General features: G+C 39.8%; 1 protein-coding gene across 4 annotated transcripts in view; it reads right to left on the bottom strand.

The window, feature by feature from the left end:
• The window catches only part of GOLM1 (golgi membrane protein 1), a 36,883-nt gene extending 12,267 nt beyond the window's left edge, over positions 1-24,616 (bottom strand). For 2 of the 4 annotated variants that reach the window (XR_009420397.1, XM_059491782.1), the window contains exons 1-5: positions 24,519-24,616; positions 18,011-18,184; positions 15,323-15,502; positions 6,007-6,061; positions 4,897-4,999 (exon numbers count right to left, since the gene is read on the bottom strand). Coding sequence is in view for 3 of the 4 variants with exons in the window: in XM_059491782.1 (XP_059347765.1) it covers positions 4,897-4,999; positions 6,007-6,061; positions 15,323-15,502; positions 18,011-18,139 (467 nt within the window). In the remaining variant the exon portion in view is untranslated. Of the gene's footprint in view, positions 1-4,896; positions 5,000-6,006; positions 6,062-15,322; positions 15,503-18,010; positions 18,185-20,627; positions 20,682-24,518 lie in introns of those variants that run through there. The other 2 variants (XM_059491784.1, XM_059491785.1) reach the window with 2 other exon arrangements.
• Between the last annotated feature and the right edge of the window lie 294 nt (positions 24,617-24,910).

Here is a 24,910-nt window from a genome sequence, read left to right as displayed (position 1 = left end):
CCTTAATTCTACTACCTGGTTTTACATTTGAGAAGTCACTAGGAAAAAATGAAGCATTGACCTAAGTCCTAAGGACAAATTCATAGTGCAGGCAAGTTCTATTGGAAGAAATTAATTTAAACTATTTTGTCTGACAAGCTCAACAAGCTACATGATTTTTCCATTGTGTGTTTGCTAACCGGTCAAGTCCAGGTAAGTTAAAATCAATTTTGATCCTCGAAGCATTTCTAGTATGATTACAGAAATTCATATTTTGATTTTAGCCAGAAAGACAAAACAGAAAAGTACCAGCTGAAATAGAAAACAGATGTAATCTAGTGTTAGCAAACTGAACACACCTCCTCAGTATTTCAGCAAAGTGCAGCGCTGCAAGTTGTAACAAAACATATGTTACAGATGTGGAGTTCACTAGTAGCTACTGTAAGTTCCAGAAGGAATATATTCTAAAGATGCAAGCACTGTGTATCTTTTAACAAACTTTTAATAGTTACAAAGCACCATCAGGATCTCAACCTTTGTGACAGCAGTCTTCTATCTGCATCCATGCAGCCTGCCTTTCCCTCACAGCTCCCTAACTCCTAGCTAAGGTCTGCTGTTTGCAGCAGTGCTTTTCCTAAAGCTGCCAGGGCAGCGTTCTCCCCTTCTGTGGATGTGCTGGAGATTCTGTGCAAAGCCCAGGAGTTTTGTCAATCTGTTTCTCAAGGCAAGTGGCTGCAGTCAGGGCAAGATCATCCTTTCTCTCCCACTCTTTTCATTAGCCATTTTATAGCTTTCAGTTTATATCAAAGGTAGAACAAGACCTAGTGAATAACAAACCAAGACAAGCATTATCCCATAATACACACACAGAAGCCTTAGAAACTAGTCATCATGTGACCCCAAGTATGCTCTGACCCCACTGTGAACAGGAACAGCAATTTGAGTGGATCCCAATAACAAATGTGTCACACTAGGGGAAAACACATCAACCTCAGTATCCACTGCCCTGGAGAGCCTGCCCAAGGAAGAGCAGGCTCTTGGCTGGGGACCAAATTTTCTTTTCCATGCTAATCTAGCAACAAAGAAGTTTTATGGGATTTTTAAACCTTTTCTCCTTTCTCTCTCTCATCTGTTTTTCCACTCAAACGTAACTTCCAGTTTTTATATATACAATCAGCTACAGGCCTTGCAAACACATCTTTCTGCATTCAAAATCTTTTCCAGCAACCTTTATACAACAGTATGGTCAACATACTGCAAGTTTCTCATCCCCATCACTAAGACTAAGAAGGGGGGTGAATTTCTCCTTATTCTGGCTCTGACCAGTCTTATTCTAACACTGGTCTAACACTGTCAATACCCTCCGCGCAACAGCATTTGCTTGAGAGAGGCATGCTGCAGTTTCTCAAGCTGAAAATAAACTACTGTGTAATCCAAAGGAGTTTCCAGGCTATGTGCACTTTATCACAGCAAATGACTCATTTTTATTGCACTTTCACCCTTCTCCAGCCCTGCCTTTCAAAGGCAAAAAATCCCTTCTGTAGTTCACACCTAAAAAGGAAGAATAGTAGCAGACAGATATGCTAACTGACTTACTACCTTTATTATGACTTCTTGTAGACCAGACATTATTCTAACGTCTGATTTGACAGTGCTAATACATGGAAGAGTCACCAAATAAGCCATGCTTTAAACTGGTGAACATCAAAGACAGTAAACATCAAAAACAGAGTAGGCTTGAGTTATACTCACATTCACTATTTTCTAAGAAATAAAAGAACATATTAATTGTGTAACAATTTGCAAGTTTGAAAAAGATGCAGTACACATACAACCTGATGTCAGAGACAGAGTATTTGAGAAAGCTTGCACTTTGATCCCACAGTGCACATGAAAATAAAGCTCAGTTAACATCTGTGACAAACCCTCACCATTTTAAGCTTATTATCTCTAACAGAATTCCCTTCTTTTAAATGAGACTTGAACACTCTACTCATGCTTACAACAGCTTCTAGAGTACACGGATAGCCTTAGTTTATCCATGCAGTTATGTAACAAACAAAGCTCTTTCGGAACAAAAATGCATTTGAATATTGGAATGTATTCAATAACAATTTCAAAAAATGAGTCCAGAGGCTTCTGTTTCACTCTGGCTGCTACAGGAGAGAAGGGTCAGTGCGTCAGTGAGCCTTTGCTGTAGAAGCTCTAACCATGACCAGACAGCATTGGGCACAGCGCACACCAAGGGTACATTGTGAAGCTGACTGCTGAGGAATGCGCACTCCTTTTGCACACAACACCACTAAGGCAAGAGAGCTCCTGCTGACTTCTGCATGGAAAACACTAAGCTTGTTCCAAAAAATGCTAAGATGAAACTTCAAGACTCCAGTACAAAAAGACACAATGATTTTTTTTTCCTTCTAAGTTCATAGATTTTTGTTCTTATGCATTCCACATGCACAACTGCTTTTACCACTGTCTTCTACAGAACAGTAACTGAATGTTTAAGAAGAATAATTTACAATGTGCCACTTGAAAAAGACATTTGACTTCTGTCATCTTTTTATAACATTTTCATTATTTTTATACAAATAATATGGTCTCTCTATTTTTGCACTGGGCACAGTGTACTTGCTACCTAAGATGCAAAACCTTCATCCATGCAAATCCAGGTAAAACGAAGCACATAATCAGGTCTAATGCCCCTTCCTGGCAAGGCAGATGAACAGAGAGGCAACACAGCAGTTTATTCCTAATTGGGAGGGGAGGAAGGAAGACAGATTAAAAATAACATTTGGAGTCTTTCCAATAATTCTTATTTTCCTAAGCCCACAATCACATTGGGAAAAGGCTGTTTGTAAGCATTTAAAGTGACAGTATTAAGTGAGCATGTAGCAAAGAGGAACATATGTAGCCAAGCACCACCACGTATCCATTTCTGCAATTACTTAAACAATGTAAAGTTAGTTGTGTAAATTAGTTTAGTGGGGAAATATTCACATTGCAACATCCTCCCTAAAGGTAAACAACAAGCAATGATTAAAAATTACATGCTCCTCCTAGAACTGTGTGAATACTGCACAGTACTGAAGCTATAAATTATTTTATGAAAATTTGACTCCAAATTTCCTCACTTGTACTCTTAGGAAAAAAGTCTAGAAACAGAAAATGAACATTTAAGTATTTCGCAGCAAAGCTAGTGAAGGCAGCATTGCTCCTTGGCTGAGATAACTGCCTTTACAGACTCCCATGGAGGCTCTGCAGGGAATGGTGCACCTGCCTCAAGACCAGCCAGAAACGGACCAGCTAGCTGAGTCTCTGTTCAACTACCACATGGCTGATTTATCACACTTGTCTCTATACTTACCCTCATAAAAGCAAACCCATTTTTACCACTGTATCATGCTTAGCTCTTCACCTTGAACCAGACCACACCTTGGAGCTATGCTGTCTGAATACAAACTTCCTCTGTTAAACAAAAGGGATTCTTTATGGTACACTACCACAAGCAAGGGGTGCTCTGTCAGTGATTTCCTCAACACACCCATGCTTGCAAATACTTCATCAGATATGGGTAATAAACCTCCAAGTTTTCGTAAGCCAGACTAACAACATTTGCCACACAGCACTTCCCTGTACGTGTATATCAATCCAGCGCTTAACAGGTGTACCTGTGGTGTGGAGCATGACTGTCCAGCAGATAGAGATATCTGTGCTATATACAGATCTATTAGTTCCTGCTGATCTCAGACTTAGAAGACAACACTGGAAAACAGACTCAGTGACTAGCACAGAACGATTAACAGAGGTCCATGGGTCTCAGGTCTGTCATTTAGCTAAACAGCCAACAGACAGTGCTTAACAACCAGGGTACACAACAAACACGGGGGGAGAGGCCCCTTAACACACAGCTTATTGAAAGGCAGGTACAAACCAAAGTTTCTTCCTTCTCCTTTTCTGTTAGAAGTCTTAAATTTTCCACTAATGTAATCCATCCAGGTAATATTTATTGCATGAGTAATAATCCAAAAAAAGGTGACAACCAACTGGTAATCAGTAAGTATCACAGAAGCACTAGCATTAATCTGCAATTCTAAGGTGGAGGGAAAAATAAAAATAAGAAAATATTTACTTCAAGTGTAGCCTGCAGAATTCAAGTTATTTGAGTGTCATGTTCCACTTTCAGTTATAATTCCTACAAACCTGGCTAAATAATGGCTGCTGAAAAAATACCTAACACTACAACAATTACATTCTTGATGGAACATCATTATGAGAACATACAAACAGTAAATTCTAATGCTTTTTTATATCTATGCACAAGGGGGAAGATATTACAGATTGTGAAGGCAGGTAGAAGAAACAAGAACATTACTGAGCAGAAAATCCTAGAAATACCAGAAATGTGTGTTTTGTATAAGGATACTGATAAGTAACTTTCAGTTATCCATGCTTTAAAATTCAGTGGGAAATACTAAGAAAAAGCCATAACTAGGTATGTCATGTAAAGCAGAATACATGAGTTTGATGGTACCAGAAATTCCCAAGACCTCTGTCAGTTCAATAAGGTACAGCTTCTCATTAGGTATTCCCCCACCTCAATTCAAACTTCTTCACAGTTTAACTTCTTGCCGTTTCAATTTTCCCACACAATTCTTAAGTGATAATATTGCTACCTTTATCCTCATGCAATAGAAGGAATATCAAGAAGTTTCCGGGCATAGAGAAGAAAAACTGTGCAAAGTTAATGCTATTCTCCAAGATCAACTGTGAGCAATTTTAGATGAGTCAGATGTTACTGGTCTCTTTAAAAACATGTATTTACTAACAGATCTATAGCTAACACAGGAGTACTCTGGATTATAACCAAGTCACCTATAATTTGGGAAGCCAAAATTTCCTAAAGAACATACTTACAGATCATATGAGAACTTCCTCTGAAGGTTAGTCTGGTTCTTCTGAAACCAGTAAACATCCAGCTGTAGCTTTCCATATTCCGTCTGCAACTCTTTCAAGTGTTCTGGTCAAAGCAGGATTAAAATACACATTAAGATACACATATACATATAGATTCTAAACCAGAAACATCAAGAAACAAATTTGCAATAACAATGCTAAATTTATTCATCTGTCATGCAAACTGCTTTTCATAAACAAATGATAGATAATTGTTGAATTTATTCAACAAGGGTGCATGGGATCTGGTAAGAATAACCTTTCAGCATAATATATTGGCAAAACAGTATAATACATATTTTTACCTACTTTCCCTCTTAAGGAATATACAGAACTGATATGCAAACCCTGCTAAGTTGCAGTCTGGAAAACCTTTACATTTGTGAAATCATAATCACAGCACAATATAAAACAGCATTCACATTTATCAAGCTTGCAATGCTTCCCTGAATAATATGTAATGGATACCCATGCTCCTTAGCAACAGAGGCATCTATGATTTAGTGTTTTCTTCCTGATAGAAACATCTGTGAGACAGCATCATAAGACAACACCACAACATACATACTTCATAGGATTCATTCCCAAGTACCCCCAGAATACATTGCTAACAACAATTTTGAAACACTACCATGATTAGAAATTAATTAGACTGACTTTTTAAATTTAATATAATTTAAAATAAATAAATAAATAAATAAATTTAATATAATTCACAAATTCCTCTGGTGCTAAAATGCATGACCTCACACCTCAGGGAAGAATGCAAGAATATGTTGTCAGTAAAATGAAGAAAAAAATGATGTAACTTAGTTCTATTTATATTCTATCATAAGAGTCAGGAGTACTACATCAAGCACTACATAGACAAATCCTCCTACTACTGTGGCAGATTAGACTGACACTTAACTGGAACCTTGCAGATGAAATATCTAAGTCATAGCAGCTTCTGTACCACCCCCATGACTTGAAGAAAGGCAGCATTCTCATAAGACCACAGAAAAATCCAAGTCTTAAAAACAGGGAGCCCAAAAATCAGTATGAGAGAGTCACAGGGGTACCACAACATACCTCGTAGACTCTGAATCAGTCGATCATTTACTGTGATGTTACTCATCAGCACTGCCTGAAAGAAGCAGAAAAAACTCCAGTGTTTTAATTGCAAAGGACATGTATTACCATTATAAACAACACCTATCAAAGCACTTGTAACAAGATCTACTTTTTGTGCGCCACAGTTCTGACAGTGTCACGGTTGAACAAAACCTTTTAGCTGCTTTAGAGATCTCCTACTGCAAACAACATTCACTTTAACCCAGATTTTCCAGTATAGGGGAGTGAGGGAAGATATCACCACACAAATGAAAAGAGGAAGAATTTAAAGGAATTTATTGATACTAAAATTGCTGGTCACTTTATTTTAATTTCATTTCATTACTGGAGTCACAATCAGACTTTATTTATCTCTTGAAGGAAGAACACAACATCACAGCTCACAATCAATTACCCTCTCACTCAGGAATCAATACACATGTATTCAGGCATGCAAAGATAAGCTATGAAAGCATTCATCATTCAGCATAAAGGAACTCCATGAAAGCAATGTGAAACCCTTGCATTGTATCCCTTTTCTACCTTTCTTCTCGATTGCTTTCATGTTGGAGTGGCCTTCCTCCACTCCTTCACTTTGTTCACCCTCTCATTCTGAAGAGGTAGTCAACATAGGAACACATTTCGTCTATTCTTTCATCAATCTCCATCTACCATTTCATATACACACATTCCCCAAAACACATGAAAACTGAATCAAGTCACAGCTAAGTGAAATTATTCCTGTGAGGCAGATGCCAGGATAACTCAGATTCACATGCATAATTTAGCAAGTCTGGTGCACAAGAGCTCTTAAGAATACAAAAAAGAGATCCACTGATTCTTCAGAAACAATCCAGTACAGCCTTAGGAAGGCATTTCTCAGGCTTCACTGTCAGTTTCCCTACTACCCTTGTCCTGGGAAAACTCAGGGTTCTTCAATGGTCCCAGAAATCAACTCCTCTATTGCCCAGAGTTTCTGCTCTAGTACTGATGTGTGTGTATGTCCACACCCAAAAAGAAGTTGCTGCATCCACTCTGTCTGCCCAAGTCACCCTGAAACACTGACAGCATTGCTGGTGCCTTTCTTCCCAAGGCCACAGTAATAAGAGCCAGCTGATTGCATGAGTGCAGCGTTCAATAAATCTGAGTGGAACAGGACCCAGCAGGGCAGTAGATTTGTCTTCGAACGACCCTTTAAAGAGTCACACTTCACAGAGGTGGTCATTCAGCTGTTGCTAAGTATTTCTACACCATTCTGTATGTACAGCTGTTTTGTGAACACCACCATGAAACCTCAAGAAAAAAAGGTCATGCTGTAGCAAAAAGAAATTCAAAAAACAGTAACAACTTGCATGTAGGATCATTTATCTCTCCCTCTCCTTTCTCATAGGATAGGTAAATAAGAAATTCACTCTTTTTCACTGGTTTATTAGGAAAAGGAAATTAATGTTTCACTGGAAATTCCAAGTTTTGCTATTGTGTGGACAATGTAGTCAGGTTGTTCCAGGATTACTACCTTCAGGATAATACAGCATTGGCCACTACCAGAAACTATCAGTGGACTAGAAAAATCAGCATGATAGAGCAATTTATAATTGTATATTCTTAGAGTTTTTTGCGGGGCTTTGTTGGTTTTGGTTCTATTTATTGGGGGGAAAGGGGAGGGACGAGTGGGACCGAATGGGGGGGTCCTTAAAATCAAACTCCTAAATGCCAGGATCACTTATGTGACAGTAAAACATACAAGTGTTACATGTTTTGAACATTAGGACAATAATAACTGTGATTAGCTGAAGTAAGAAAAATTACTTTCCACATTAAAAAAAAGTCTCTTTGAATCACAGCAGGGAAAAAAATAAGTCTGCCTTGGTCTCTACGGATTGCATATAAAACTTCTTTTGGCAATGCCACACCTATCTCCTTGAAAATGTGGGCAACAGTCCAGGCAAAAACCTGTTAAATCCTAGTTAGCTGTTTAACTTGAGCAGGAAACACTGTTTAATAATTTACAGCACAGCACTGCAACTGCCACCTTCCAATCACACTAAGTCAATAACACCAGGCTTTCCATTCTTCCTCCTATCATTCAAGTGTTAACTAATTTTCACTTTGTGACTGTAAATTAAGCAAACATTATTTATTTTTGGGGTTTTATGCTGGTCAAGAGTGAAAACTGCTGGGAAGTACTCAGCAGACACATGCCAATACTCAGTTCTAGAAAGAAAATCACATTTTAATCTTCATTTAGCCCAGAAGATAATAGCTATAATCCCCAGGAGCAAAAAATCCAGCTTTGGAAAAATTCCCCTATTACCACACCAAAATCTGATATTCTGTGATACAGTAAATCTATAATATAGCTCCAGCTTATTCTACTCGTAAACATGTTTGCACAGAAGTCTTTATGACTACCAAAGAGGAAAAAACCAAATCTTTTGATTGAAGACAATGCTGTGAACAGCAGCACTTCAGACATCAAAACTCAAAAGTCACACTTCCACCAATAGTGTGGGAAACAAACTGCTCCAGCTGTACAGCAAATTTTTAATAATAGCAGCTGAATTGTTTATTATTCACCACAGAACATGCCTACATAAGTATTATTCCAGTTAAGAGACACAAAGCTAAAGCTACTGTTTAAAAATAATCAAGCATAATGCAGAAATATGCATGAGGAAGCTTTGAGATAAATTATTTGAAGGGTTTTTTTTGAGCACATACTTTGGACTATGTAAATGCATTTGATCTGAATAATGCTGAACAGTATTCTCCATACACATATTCATTGGAGGTACTACTACAGTAACTCCTCCAGCATTTGCTACTGTCAAGAACCAAGCTAACCCAAGCACATTGAACTGACATGTGTCCTTTCTAACACTGACTGTATGTGGTGGGTGTAAAAGCATAATTAGTATGTATATAAAAGCATAATTGCAACAGAAAAAAGAAAGGAAATAGTTTGATAAGCATAAACACTAAAACTTAAGAAAAAAGGGGCTTTGCATACACAAATATAGCACAAAGGAGAAAAAGATAAGCCACAGAATCAGTAACTCAACTGGTAAGAACAAAACCAACTGTGAATAAAGCAGGATGGGAAGGTAAAATTTATACATGCAGAAACAGACATTTATAATTAACCAGGGAAAAGGAGGGCGCTTATTTAATGATTAACTCAAACTGATTTAAGTCCTTCCAGCAAAGAGAAAGAGCGGTTCTGTCTTGTATGCTCCCGCAACTCCCCACACTACCCTGGCATTAGCATGAAAATAATGCTGGCAACACACTCATCTTTTAGTTATTGTTCAGTATCGCTTACACTAAGACAAGGATTTGCCTGTTTCCCATGCCCTGCCAGCCAGCAGGTGCACAAGAAACCAGGAGGAAGCTCTGTCAGGCGTCCCAAACTGGCCAAAGGGACATTACTTACCACAGAACATGGGGACAAAGTGCGGGAGCTGGCCAGGAGGCACTGATAGCTGCTGGGGGACAACTTGAGCAGCACCATACAGCACGCACTGAGCAACTGGACTGTGTATATCTTGCTCTGTTGGGTTTTATTCCTCTCAGTTATCAAACTGTTCTTATCTCAACACAGAATTTTCTTCAAAAATCTAGAGGGAGATGTGGAGAGTGAGGAAGCGTCTGCATGATATTTACTTGCCAGCTGGTGTTAAAACATGAGAATTTACCACAAAAAGTCTTATTGGTTCCAGGCTAAGAGACTAACAGCCAAACTATGTATTAGTGTATGGGGAAAAAGTTGATAAATATGGTTTTAAGGAAATATTTCTCTTTAAAGTTGATCATTGTGTTGCACGCTCACTTATACTTCAGTGGAGGCACATCAATTAAGTAAGCCTTAGAACAAACTTCAAGCTCAAAATGGAGGAGATATTGTTCATTGAAACCTATGTCCCAATAAACGGAATTCCATTCAGAAATTGCACTTTTCCCCAATAAACACAAAAAAACCCCACCCAATCAACAAAAGAACCCCAAACAAATGAACAACCCACGCACCCAGCAAAACCCAAACCCAAAAAACCACCTCTGTACAGTAGTTCTGCCAAAAATCTGAGACTCAACCTTGTATCACAGCCTGTGACAAAAGCAATCTAGGTTCTGTTTAGTTGCAGAGGACACAAGGACATGCATACCATGACATGTTGGAGTTCTGCCTTCAAAACCACCAAAATTGCAAAGTTAGTTTCTTAATGTTTAAGCACAAGAGGGTTGGTATTTGACACACACAAATACAAAATTACTATTACAGGTACTGGGCAACAGCAAGTAGATTGGAGAAAAAAAAGCCCCATGAAACTACAGGACTTTCACTTCACTTTATTCATTTCCCCTCATTTTACATTTAACAAAAACCCAAATAGTAGGCAATGTAAGCAAAACAAAATAATATGATATGAGAATATTAATATAAAACTTCCACAGGTATATCTAATGCACCTTCTGACTTTTGTCCATTCATTTAGCTGTGAAGAGGTAGCAACATTCCAAGAGTTAACTTCAAACTACATATGCACTAAATTCCCCCTCTCTAGTTTAGCTAGCCTCAGACCACCCTTTTTTTTCTTTCCATCACGTGAAGATATATTTTGAACAGACATGATCTTCTAGACTGCTGTGTACCAGTTATGAGGAAGCATACTGACTTCCCTTGATAATGTAGTAATATTGTGCTGAGGCAAATATGGGACATGAGGCAGTGCTCTCCTACCTCAAAACTTTTCCAAAACTAGAACATACAGCACTGTTTGGGTTGGAAAAAAAATTCAAAACCCAAAATAGATATAGACTTCAGTGAAAAGGTACCTTTCTACTCTCTCCTACAGACTACTGTAATTCCTTCTGAGTGGAGTCGACTCCCTGCATACCAATAGGTACTTTGTGTCAGAAGACTGCTAGGAATTTAAATTTTCCCAGAGGGAGGGGACCAGAGAGCAGCTGTGACCAGAGTTAAAAGATACTGAGCAACAGGACAGTGACATGCTTCACATAGAACATACAAATCTTGGCCCTTCTCAGTAAAACAAGATTTGGGTAGGAGAAGATTTATGTAAATCCAAAGAAAACTACCAACTGCAAAATCATACTCATGCATTTCAGAGATATTAAACACATTGTTGCCCTGTTATGCTCCTCAAAGAGACTTCTGTGGCTCTGTAAATCCCAGAAGCTGCAAGTCCTGAATAATAACCACATAGAATATACAGATTAGAAACAGCCTTTTTGCACTCCTGAACTGTTGTTATTGAGTGTTCAAGTAAGACTACTTGGTCTCATCACTCTACTTCTGCATGGAATAGCAGAACCCATTTCCTAAATCTACACTAATCCTTAAAAATTCAAGCAGGTTTTTTTAAAAATAGACTGGAGGCAGTAGTGTTTCATAACTACAACAGTAATTTTCCAGAACTACACTGCCCCAGTGAATGGTGAGCCCACACAAGCATAATACTCCATTACAGTATAACAGGCTCAGACTACCAACCTTCTATGCCCTCATCCTTCAAGTAGCACAGAGACAGGTCTACTACAAAAGAAGGCAGGTTTAACTCAAAGTGATTACTGCACTGCTAGTGACAATGACTTTAACTGAGCAAAAGATCTTACTGGTGTTTTGGTTTGGTATGAAAGTAAATCAGTACTGTAATTATTCTGGGTTTTATCAGCAGAGTAATAAGACACAGTGAGCAGAGATGAACTGCAGTTATGATATGTCTCAAATGTTACTTGTGACTTGCTCTTGGTTAGAAGTCCAGATTGTGTCTCTCATATGTGAGTTTCCTCTACAGACAAAAGAACCGTAATTTCTTCCTCAAAAAGTGGAAGGCTTGAGAGGGACCAGTCGTTCCTACAGAACTGCTGAAAGCATTTTATTTTTCTTTAAGAACAGCAAGAACTATGCAAACTCTTATTTACGACTCAAAGATCTCTAGTTAGTTATAGTCTGTAAAATGCTTGTAAAGTGGGTTGAGAGTCTCAGGATTTAGATTTGCATTCATTCTTCCTGACTAGGTAAATACTTGCCACTAATTCTCACAGAGTAAATGTTCAGTTCAAGGAGAAAGCTTCCCACAATCAGAAAGGGTGAATTCATTACTTGCCTCCCAGGAATCCTAGATTCCACTGGAATCTATGGAGCCAAAAAACAAGGATACATGCTTATATCCTGTATATACCTTCATATCTTATACACTCAAGATACGAACATACAAAATACATTTATACATGGACAGAGATACACACAAACAAAAAATCACTCAGATGCTGACTTTTCTTATATTCCATATCCCTCTGTAAAATAACCTCTGATCCTAGACAGCTTCTTCCAATAAAGGTCATTAGTGAGCAGAATTAAGGTTTCCCTATCTTCCCTGCCACCCTATCCGAGGCATTCCTGAATTACAGTGGATGAATCCATAGCAACTTGGCTGATGTCTTCTTTTGACAAATGCACAGCTTTCCAGCAAAACAGCTCTCCCTACTCTTAAACTAGAGTTGGAAAACAAACAGCATATCCACAGGATATTTGCTGTGTGTCACAAGAAAAGCAAATTTTGAATTTGATACAAAACGGTGCACAGGCACATACCTGCTCACCCTACCACTTGAGGCTCCTGAGTGAGACACATGCTCTTCTCCAGTCACAGAATGCAGAAGTCAGGAAATTAGTCCAATGCACCACTTCCCTAGGGTATAACTTCCTGGGGTTTCTAAGCAAGCTTTATAGACTGAACAACTGTATTTTAGGGAGATAGAGGGAAAAGAATTTAGGAGGTAGGAATTTCAACTTCATTGGCCCCAAAATCTACCTTTCCCAGCATCCCACCTCTAACACTGAAAAGCCAAATGAATTCCAAGGCAGCCATAAAGCACAGTATTTTCTAAGCAGCAGCTGCCTGTCTGAGGAACACATGGAGATAGAGCAAACACCTTGGAAGTGGGTTAGATGTTTGTCCAAGGCCATCCAGGTGCTTGTTAACCTACACAGACCCACTGTAACTGGGTATTATGGATGCCACACACTTGCAGCTTCACCACCTATTGCATGAAGAGCACTACCTTCTGCTCAGTCTGAATTACAACTTGATCATGGCATTTGAGGCACATCAGTGAATGCAGGACAACCCTGCCTTTCCTCTCCAGCCACAAATATTTTCTGTACCATTTGGAATCCTGAAGATGACTGTGATGATTCTCCTCTGCTGACCCTTGTCCAGCCTGTAAATCGCACTCTGGATTCCTGTAGAGAAACTACTGCACAGATTTGGTGACCTTTGCTCCCCTCTATGCATTTCACAGCACTTCAAAACTCCACTGGTAACCCCCTCCACAGTACAACAATCAACCCAGTGTAATTCTAAGCTGCTTTGTAACTTTTGCCTTGTCATTCACCCTTGCAATATCGCTGTCTGACCACACGGCTGCATAATATCTCTACAAGCCACTTCAACTCCAGGTGTGAACGTGCTCACTTCTCTCCCTCGCCTTTATCACCAGCTCTTTCAAGAGAAAACTCCAAGATAACTCAGAAGAAAGACTTTCTTTTCCAGAAGCCACATTGACTCTTCCCCAGACACCACATTCCACCCCATGTCCAACAGCAGTTCTAGTTCTGTAAAACACCTGTTACTACTTCTCCTGGCATGGAGGCCACATTTTATGAACAGTTCCTGTATGCCCACTAGGCTCAAAAACACCACAAGGAAAGTGGATTGCGTGCTGCCACCTAACACTCATCTGATGCCAGAAATCTGAAGCAAAAAGATGGCACATCATGCTTGGCAGAAGCAACATTTCATTCACTAAACTTTTCTAAGAACTCCTGGATGAGGTCCTGTCACCATCTCTCAACACTTGCCCCTCTTGCTAGTCTGTGCTGAAAATTCTCTGGCCAGCCCTTTCAGTGTCATTTAGTAGCTCTGGCAATACCTGCCTATAGAAAGGAAGCATAATACTCCATTACATTTGCCCTTTTCTTACCTTTGAATTTTATTTTTTCCACTCATGCATGTGTTTTCACTCCCTGTAGGACTGAAGCAGAAAGCAAGAAAATGCCACAGCATTCAGGAGCAACACCCAATAACAGGAGGCAGAAGTGACAAGATTTGATTACTTACTTGAATACTGTCTGAATATTCTGAGATATCTTTTTTAAAAATGCACACATTGAAAAAAATAAATTGACAAACTACACCTCATCTTTTTAAAAGTATATGCAAGGACTGAACAAGGGAGAAGAGAGAAATTATCAAGGATACAGGTTTGTCTCAAAAGAGGTAAAAAGAATTGGTTTATTATTTCCTGGAAGACTTGGAGTAAGGATTATTTCAAAATAAACTAATGATGTATGACATTGATGCAAGCATTTTACCTTCCATTTTTAATCAATTTTTGTTCCTCTAAGTTCTTCAAAGATTAATCTGGTTATATTTTTCTCAGGCAACACATTTTGAGGAACAAACCATTCCCTTACAGTGAACCTGCTACCTGAAGAGTACCTATCACCATCACAAGATGTGACTGTTCAGCCTTCTGAAGGTAATAGTCCTGGAAAGCTGATCTATAAACTTCAGTCACGAGACTCTATGAGAGCAGCAATTGAATACTCTCAACTAAATGCTTCTGTGAATAGGGAGAAAATGGATATTACTGACTAGCAACTGCAATCAAAGTGGTATCTGCAACACAAGCAAAATACGCAGCAAACCAGTTTGCAAAATACTACACAGCAGGAATCATACACACTGCTATTTAAATGGATTTGTTCACATTCTTCACAGCTGTTAGGAGCACTGCCGTGAAAGTCTCACCTTCTCATATCTTCCCAATACGATTAAGTTTTTGAGGCAGAAAGCCAAGATGCCACAAAATTTTTAAAGCATTTAGAAATAAATGTCAACCATTTATGCTTACAAATATATTTGGGAATATATCTCTTAGTCCATCTTCCTCTTTTTCCTAATTTTTAAAACATTACTGTACAGGAAAGAAAGTGAAGGGACAATCCAAGTATGGTAACAATTTATAGAGAGGATAAGAGTTTTATTCAGAACTGCTGTTACTTGCACTTTTTAGTATTTCAAAATTATACAACAACAAATGCTAAAATGTCCATTCAATGTCCATTTTCTCAATATCATACAATATAAAATGTTTTGCCACACCAGCATTGTCTGTAAGCTGCAACATGTGAGCACCACTTCCCACTGCAGAGTGTGTCTTGGTAAACTACAGTCTCACAGAAAACTGTGGCTAGGAAAAGTCCTACCTTCTCTTCCTGATGTGCTCTGTTTGCATTTTCCATCTGAAAGCTGTGCAAGGACTGGATTTTGTCAATCTGCTGCTGCTGCTTCTCTAGCTCCCCTTGGAATTCATTCTTTTTTTGTTCCACAGCACCCCTCTCCGCTGCTGCCCTGCGGACTTTGCCTTCCAGATCCATGACGCGACCCTGAGGAAGAGCAGATTAGCCAAAGCAATCAAAAAATGCTTCCCCCTTGCCCGAATCTTGTCCAATATATTCAAGGAATAGCAAATTTTACAGCGCTAACAATGCAGATATGACAAAAGTCCTGTGTCAGCCAGGGATACTAGTCATACACACAGACACACACTTGCGTGGTTTTATATAAATTAACAGGAGTGCGTATTTTGTAAAGACTCTAAAATTTCTGTTAAAGATGAGAAAAATTAAAAGCTCAGTACTTGAGCATAAAAAAACACCCATAACATAAACATAAGAAAGATTAGAAACTACAGTCTTTCTGAAGTCAAGGTCAAACAATTTTTTAAATTTTTAGCCCATACAATTCTGACAGCTTTACACTTCTCAGCGTTGACCCCAAACTAACTCAGTGTGGAAACTCAGCTCTCAAACCAATCTGATTCCCTGAAAGAGCTAGAAAAGAGTAGAGGGAGGACAACACTGCCCAACTTTTACATGAACAATTCACATATAGCTATTATACAAAGACATATATGAGAAAAATCCATTCATTCATAACCAGAAAATCATCATTCCTCTTGACTGCTTAAAGAACAGCTACAGTCAGAATAAAATTCAACACCATCACATCCTGTAAGAGGCATATGCTAAGGAATCAAGCCTCATGTTTTCACATTCTTTCCTCCTCCCCCACCCCTCTTGTTTGTAAGTACCAATTTAGTTTTGCAGGATGTTGTTTCTAAACATTTGCTGTGAAGAAATTGTTCTTCACAGCAACTAGGAATACAAAAACATGCAGGGGGCTGGGGATATCAACAGAATGAAAAAAGATCTGGTGATTCCAGGTGGACTAAAAATTAAATATAATAAAAACTGCACATGTTCCAAGACACCAAGAAAATCTTCCAAATCTCCTTACACCACGTATGTAGTGTGTCATGTCCCACCTACCCTGCCTCTCTGCCACAGAAATAAAGAAAAGAGAGAGGAGTTAGAGGAAAAAAAAAAAAGGAAAATTACTTGCAGTTTAGCTGGAATAGTAAGGAAAACACTCCTTCCATTTCAGTCATAACACCTGCAAAATCCTGCCAACAAACAAATGGGTCTAGAGAGAGCTGCAGACGCTCCATCCACGTTCAGCTGTGCTTTTATTCCATTCAGACTGTGTGACCATGCCAAATTGAAGTAATTTTCAGGCTAACTTTAGGAGAAATGTGTAAGATGGCACAGTGTACCTGTAGTAGTATCTGAGGACCTTGTGTCTCTAGGTTATGGAGATCAAAATGAATCTGTGGCATATTATTCTCTCTATCAGCTGCTTCATGGCTGTGCAGCAACACTTCAGTAGTACTGACACAGTTACTACCCACTGGTAGCCACCACCCTGAGGCTTAAGGGAAAGCAAGGGATGACCAGGGTCTCAGAAGTCATAAGACACACTCTTAACCACATGGCCAGACACAAGTGCCCTTGTTTGAATACTGCCAGTTCTAAGGTGAAAGAAACAGGAGTTCAACTCCTTCTGTTGACAGTACTCAGCTGCCCACTCAGTACTAAAATTTGGCTCAGTTACAAAGAGCATACAAATTCACTGGATAAACTGGGAAGGAGCTCTCATGAGCCACGTTTAATCAACATGTTGCTAGTTTTTAGGTCAGCTTGTTAAAAACAGTAACAAAAGAAAAGGAAAAAAAATAAAAAAAAGAGGGGAAAAAAATAACTCTCCTGCAGAGATTGTCACAAATCAGAAATTTGACTCACATATCCTATATCAGAACAAATGGTCCAGAAAGGATTAAAACCTAAGCTCAACAGCCACAAAAAATACAGTTATCATCAGAAAAATATAGTTATCATCAGACAAGGCAATTATTACATGTGACTTGTATGTTCTTCTTCAGAAAGATGACTAAGAAACACAAATTCAGATTTCGTTTCTGAACAAGCCACATTTCCTTGTACAGTATGCATACAATGCTACTGGTCATGTATAAAGACAAATCTAGGAATATAAGTGTGCTAGCTTTGACTGGGATAATTTTCTTCACAGTGACTGGTATAGCGCTCTGTTTTGGATTTGTAATGAACACAGGGTTGATAACATAAAGATGTTTTTGTTATTGCTGAGCAGGGCTTGCAAAAGCCAAGGTCTTTTCTGCTTTGTGTACTGCCATGATGGCAAGGAAGTTGAGGGTGCTTGGGAGGGGACAAAAGAGGATGGCATTTATCACATCTTTAATGTGAAACAGCACAAGACAGCTGAACGTTTTGTGAGAGCAGAAGTAACAAGTATCACACATGCAGGTGTGTTCAAGTTTTGGGTTCCTCTCAGGTACAAATAGGCATTCGTCCCATTTCCCCACTACTGATAAGCAACAACTATAAAATTTGTGGAAGTTCCTACAACAAGCTGAAGTTCCTGGCTCACCACATGAAGGAGAATCATCCTTCTCGTGAACTATGTTTACTACTTGCAGAAGTACAAAGTGACATGCAGATCAAAAGGAACATTACCTGCAGATCCATGCTGCGAGAACTTGCAACCCAGTAATTGAAACCCAAAACAATTATGCACGCCACGAGCGCAGCCACGAGGAGTGGTGGAGACTTCATCCCGCGACAGCTGTTTCCAAGTCCTACCATTTCAAGAAGAGAACAAATCTGAAGAATCACAGCAAGTAGGGAAACCTGCAAATTAAAAAGGGCACATTGTACTGCATCCCAAACTACAGCTATTTTATACATACAATAATGTATAATACAGCCTATCAGCTGACTGCAAACAGTAATGCAACAGCTGTCAGCTGATAGGCTTACACCCAGCAAGGAAGGTAAATGTACTAGTGTTGACCTGTCTAGATATTTGCATCTGAAAGACAAAGAAAGGTCATCTTAGCATATACACTATTAGCTTGTACATAAAGCCTCACGCGCTCTTGAGGGAGATGTCTTGAATGCTCCTAACAATATCATGCAAATCTGCAATAAACAGAACCAGCCATTTTTTTATCATACATCTACCCAAAAATCCATGCAGACAACACTGGGGTAGAGAACAGATTGCTTTTTACCTAATTTACTCAGAAAATTAATTTAGTCTTGCTGTTTGAAGAGTAATTCGCTTTGAAGAGTAATTTGCTTTCTAAAATTGGACCATTCCAACTTATTCCATCTGGCACTACTATTCTAACTTCTTATTCCTGAGCCTGTAAATAAATACGTAAATAAGACTGAACCAAATTATTTAAAGGAGAACCTAAAAATAACAATTATTATAAATATAAGCAGACACTCCACTGATTTCAATGTTACATGGCATTAAGTGTTCTCCATTTTGATGCCCAGCTGCTTTCTCTGCTCCTACAGAAAATAAATCATGAATTAGAAGTACCAGGGATACTACTGGTTGTTATTGAGATTTGTGTTATTTCTGTGAAACAGACCATCTTAAAAGATAGGCAGGGGCAAAGGGTAGCTGCAATTCTCTTTGAAATAAGCTACATTGATTTTATGGTGTGGTGATATCTGGTCTTAATAAGCCTAATGGCACCTAGCTTCATTAATCCTTAAACTCCAAGGAATCTTGGCTGCAGTTTGTAGAAGATTGCTTCCTTGTAAACTGAGATTAACTTTTTTTCTTTCTGCACTCCAGCAGTCAAAAGACAGAAAAAATAAGCACAGAAGACGAGGCAGTCAGCAAATATATATGCATCATAAGACACTAGTTAAATCCAAAATGTATACATTTACTAGTAATATATTGTACAAACTCTCAAGGTACGTATTTTTAAGCGAAGCAACCTCTTCCCTACTATTGCAACACACAAGTGGCAATGTTTTAAAAATTAATAAATGGTAGCAACTCTCAAAGGATTTACATGTGAACATACACTGTAAGCACAGGGGAAGAATGTGATGCCAGCATTTCGCAGGTCCCAGAAATGCAAATTCTATTGTACATCCAGCACTTAAGTCCTTCAACAGCTCACCTATACCTCAGTGTCCACATGCATTCTCTGCAAAATTCCCTCTCTGCAGTCAAGATAGATTATAACTTCTCATTTCTCAGCAGACAGTGCATAATACTGTCAGATTCACAAAGGTTTCCAATCTGTGTGCTCATTTGAAAAGTTTCCTAATTTGAATTTGAGGGTGGAACATACAGAGCATATAAGAGTAAAATGCAGCTTCCTGAAAATGTTGCCTCTTCATAAACACCCACACACACCACAAAACAATCCAAAGAAGTCTAACACCTGAGACTTGAGTTTCTCGCCTAAAGGAAAACTCAGCTAAGGCACAAAGGGACACATGCAGCACAGCTCCAGAGGACACCCACAGGGCCACATACAGATAAGCAAGGTCAACACCAGGAAGCAAAGGCAAGGAAAGGAACCATGTTGTTTGGATATTTTTTTCTTGTAATGCAAAAAATTAACACGCAGTAGATTAAAACACACACAGAGACATGCACAAATTTCCAGTAGAAAGCTATGAATTGCAGAAACACATACATCTTGCACTATGAATTGCAGAAACACATACATCTTGCACAGACTCTTATCCTACTGTGTCATCCTAAAAGAAGCACCTGAGAAGTACAGAGCCACCATGTCTTACACATGACCCCTGAAAACCAAGAACCCCCAATCTCTAGAGCAGCAAAAATGAGAGCACAAAGGGCATGATGGAGTTAGCACTGCCATCTCAGCAAAGAACAAGAGAATCTATTTACTTTTGCATACCAGAATACAATACTGTATTTCAAAAAAGGTCTGTCAGAACCCATTATGAAGTCATCTGTATCTTGTTGTCTGCTGTAATAGTAGGTACACTTGACAGATGGAAAAACTACAAAGAGCACTGCCAAGATGCAGTGATTCATTCTAAGTGTGACTTGAATAAAATAACTGGTATTTTCCTCATAGCTGTCAGAAATAGAGAAAACAGTTCACATTATCAGCAGTAACAGCTTGCACTGTAGTTATCTACTAGATAAATATATGGGACTAGCTGTTTAGCTCAAAAATTTTCAGAGGTAAAGCAACCATATTGTTCAAGGAAAGAATGATGAGTTCTCCATGCAGCTTAAAGCACAGGCACAAAACCATGCTAAAAAATGCCAACACACCTAAATAGTAGACAAATCCGGCAGCATCAGCACCTTTTCTGCTGTTTCCACCTGTTAAAAACAAAAAGGCAAATACGTGCTGGTTTCACTAAAGCATGTTTGACTTCAGTACATTGCTCTTTCTAGAAAAGAGCAGTGTTGTTTACTCGTAAATCATTTATATTAATTAGGAATATATTTTTATACTGAACAGAAGGAATAGCAAAACGAAGAAGGCAGGCATGAAAGACACAGAAGGCTCTTCTGTTCACATACTGCAGACCCAAAACTTTACCTCAGCTGCAATATCAATATTCCCTCTCTTGTTAGTTTAAAAAATAAAAATTGTTTAACTTTCTGCCATGGGTACACATACTCACATATTTTGGAAGAGAGATAAGCAAATCAGCTCAATAAGCACATCTACATGCAAACCTGTTTGCACATGCTGTTTTCCAGGAAACATCTGGTCTGGCACAGTTATTTGAGTTGGATTTCAAATAAGTTTCTGATCTTATGGGTAAGAAAGCAATTTTACTGAAGATGAAATCCAACAATGTCCGTGGCAGATGTAAAAACAAGCATATTTGTAAAATTCCTGACTTCTGAACAAAGATTCCATCCTTCTGTTTTTCCAATCTAGTGGTGCTTCATTGAGAAGGAGATGTTTTAGACTGAGATATTCAAGCAAATTAACACACAGCATACTTTTACTTCCCACAGTAAACAATTCTTTCTTTTTACTGTACTCAGCTGAAGTAGGATATCTGGTATCCAGCAATCTTTTACTATAGATAAGGAGCAACGTTGCCAACCAAGCCTCAAGACCAATACAGTAGTTCTAAAGACAAAACAAAATGGTGCATTTCAGACTCCCAGAAGGAAAGCCAAGTCTCTGCTCACAGGGTTCAGCTCTGTGTACTTTCTTAAGACCCACCAAGCAGAAACAACCAGAAAAGGTGAAAAATTCAATAGACACACAGCAGACAGTATAGGAAAAATGTTCCCTTTCCCCCCACCAGCACACCTGCCTACCAACCACCTCCTCCACCATCCAGCCACTGCGTGGTACAAAGCCAATATAAGCCAGAGCAGCATCTAAGGACAGACCACAGCCAAAGCAGCCACTGAAAATTGAAGGCACAGCTTCTTGGAGGTCTGAGTACTTGCAACTCTGAGTAAGGACAAAGCCTTACTGAAACCCCTGCAAAAACCAGAGACAAGACACCAAAAAAGAGAAAAAAAGAAAAAGTCCCAACAAGGACCTAAGGGCTAATGCACAGGATAGAGGTCACATAATCCCATCCCAACCAGACTGGACCAGAACGGGGAAACTTCTTCCATACTAAGGGAGCCCCTCAGAGAGTGGTGCTTTCCCCACATATTGCAAACTCTTTTCCAACCTCCCAGTGAACTTCTGGAAGAAATCCCTGTGGTTTTTTTTCAGCTATTATCATGAAATTCCTACGTCTGACTGCCTAAATTAAAGCACAGTGTATTAACCAAACAAGTTAATCAAAACTTCTTCCATTGACAAGTTAGTTAGGTATACCCAGATACAACTAAATCAGACTAAAAGGTATTAGAACTTGAATTTTATTTTAAAAATAAATAAATGAGACTGGGAAAATAAGTAATTCTTAAAAGAGTGAATCAGAGAGCAAACATTTGTGTGCCCGGTCTTCCAAAAATAAAGGTGACCATTTTTTTGAGTGGGCGGAAATGGAGTGCAGAAAAAAGTGAGTCAAAACCTTTCAGTTTTCATCTCATAAATGGTTAATACACAGTAGTGATTATCTTTGAAAGGTAAATCCAGCTTGTTCTTACTCACAGCAGGATCTTACTTACAAGTACCACTATTCACAGCCCCATGGAGAGAACCAGCTATAGCCAGCAGCAACCTTTATGCTTTCAAAGTTGCACAGACACCCTGTACACACGGCTCAAGGAACTGTACACGGTCACAAAACAGAGCACACAGATTTCTTATCATCCTCCACAGCAACACTGTCTGAGAGGTTCTTCCTTTCAAATTTGCAAGTTAAAAAAAAAAAAAAACAAACAAATATTTTTCCATTGGAGATTTAAAGTTTGGGCACTGAACTCAAGCCGGCTGACCACAAACTTCCTATATGCCCTTCACAGGGATTTACAAACTGCAGGAAAAAAAGAAAAGAAAAAACACTCTGAGACATTCAGCAACAGCCGCTACTCAAACTTCTATACTTTGGATGAATGTCACAGAGTCACTGTTCACCAAAATTATCAAGCTACACTCTTTACAAGAAGGTATCGGCATTTTCACCACAATACATTCAGCAACTCCATTCTCATCCTGCTCAGGAATAACCATTTATTTGATAGTCAATTCAGGTGTCAGGTCTTCCTTTTCTAAAGCATTCTAAAATAGAAGTAACAGATTAGAAAACTATGAAAACCCTAAAAATACACTATCTGTCCAAGGATAGGGTCATTGTTACCACTTGTTCACTAATCATATTTCAGCTCAAGAAGTCTCTCCTCTTTCAAATGACTGCTTTACAAGAAGCTAACGTCCAAATACTCTCTTTATCTGATTAAAGAGAATTCCCAAACAGGTATGTGGCAAAACAGAAGCTAGAGGTTTAAAGTAGGTATCTATCCCAATGACAGAAGTTGGCTAACTAAAAAAACCTTGATAAAATGTTCTAGAATACCTGGACATGTTGGCCAGGTGAAGTTTTTGATAGCAGTATTACCACTGAAAATAATGTGTATGAAAATAAAATTAAACAAGCAAACTTATATACCTGAACTATCTCAAGAGTTAGTCAGACCACTCACTTATTTTTATGTATATATTTTGTTGCTGGTATATTTCCCATACAACATGAACCAGCTTTTTAACATCACAATTAACAGGACACCCACATATCTTAAATGGAGATTATGAAACAGAGTTACAGTAAGTTTAGATTTTTGATTAAAAACTCAGTAAATTGCTACCACTTCCCCACCACTACAAAACTACACATATGGTTTAACTGCAAAACATGGAGACCTCCCAGTAAGAGTGAAAAAAAAAAATTCCACTATATAAATAGTTCTTCAAAAGCAAAGTGCTGTCAAGATGTAAGATGAAAGGCCATTCAAAAAAAAGTCAATTCAAGAGCAAGATTTTCTAAAAACCTGATCAACTCCTATCTTCATGCTGACAAGGGAGTCCTATGAAGTAAAACAACTCAAACTTCCTGGGTGTAGGTGATAAACACAGTGCCCACTGTGTACCCAATATCCGAACCAAAATTTCTGAAGAGGTAGGGGTAACTAACTTTTCCAAGCAGAGGCGGGAAGGCCTCTGGAGGCACGAACTTTTCCAAGTCCCTGAGCAGCGGTAAGGCCTCCGCAGCCCTGCCCGCGGGGAGGGAAAGCAGGGCTAGCTCGGAAGGAAGACGAGGATGGTCAGCAATCTCAGGTCACCAGCCCAGCTGCGACAAACCAGGGGAGGCCACCTAGCCAAGGTAGCCGGGAGGAGGTATCTCACACCTGCGTTGATTTCGAATATTATTATTTCTACCTCCTCTGCGAATATTCAGAGATGTTTCCGGCTCAAGACCCTTCAGAGGGAAGGCTGGCTGAAGAAACAAGGAAATGCTATCAGTGTCCGGCAAGCACGCCAGTTAAGCCCTGCCACGCCGGCCCGGTACCTCTGTGAGCACTGCCGGCGGCGAACGGCGAGTGCCCGCGGCACGGAGCCGGCACGGAGCCCGCGCGGGGCCGCCCCTCACCGCCCCCACGGCCGCCCGCCGCACACGCCCCGCGCCGGGGCCGCCGCTCGTCCCCCACCGCCGCCGGCCGAGCCGAGCCGAGCCCGGCGGGGCACAGCTGGCACAGCCGCGGCCCGGCGCCTCGCAGCCCGCCCGGCGGCCTCACCTGACTGTGCCGCCAGCTGCGGCCCCGCTAAGCAGAACAGCGAAAGCCACTCCGTCGCCTCTCGTTACCCGCGCCGCCCGCGGCAAAGAAGAGCGGCGGCAGGAGGCCGGCAGGGCGGGGCGCAGAGCCGATCCCGCCCCTCGCCGTCCAGCCCCTCGCCGTCCCGCTGGCGTCTCCGGCCGAGAAGTGCCCTGAGCTGGATGTCTGCACCGGCCTGTGCCACCCTGCACCCTCCGCCCGAGCCTCTCATTCTTTCACCAGCGCTTCTGCTGAGTTACAGATTTCCTGTCTTGACCACAGGAGCTTCAGTTCTGGAAAGCGGCACGTAGGCGAAGCTGAGTGTCAGAAATCAGAGGTGGAGCGGCAGAAAACTCAGGAAGGCTGTTTCAATA

The sequence above is a fragment of the Ammospiza nelsoni genome, chromosome Z (genome assembly GCF_027579445.1).
Source record: "Ammospiza nelsoni isolate bAmmNel1 chromosome Z, bAmmNel1.pri, whole genome shotgun sequence".
NCBI classification, from domain to species: Eukaryota; Metazoa; Chordata; class Aves; order Passeriformes; family Passerellidae; genus Ammospiza; species Ammospiza nelsoni.
This window is presented reverse-complemented; position numbering and strand designations above follow the sequence as displayed.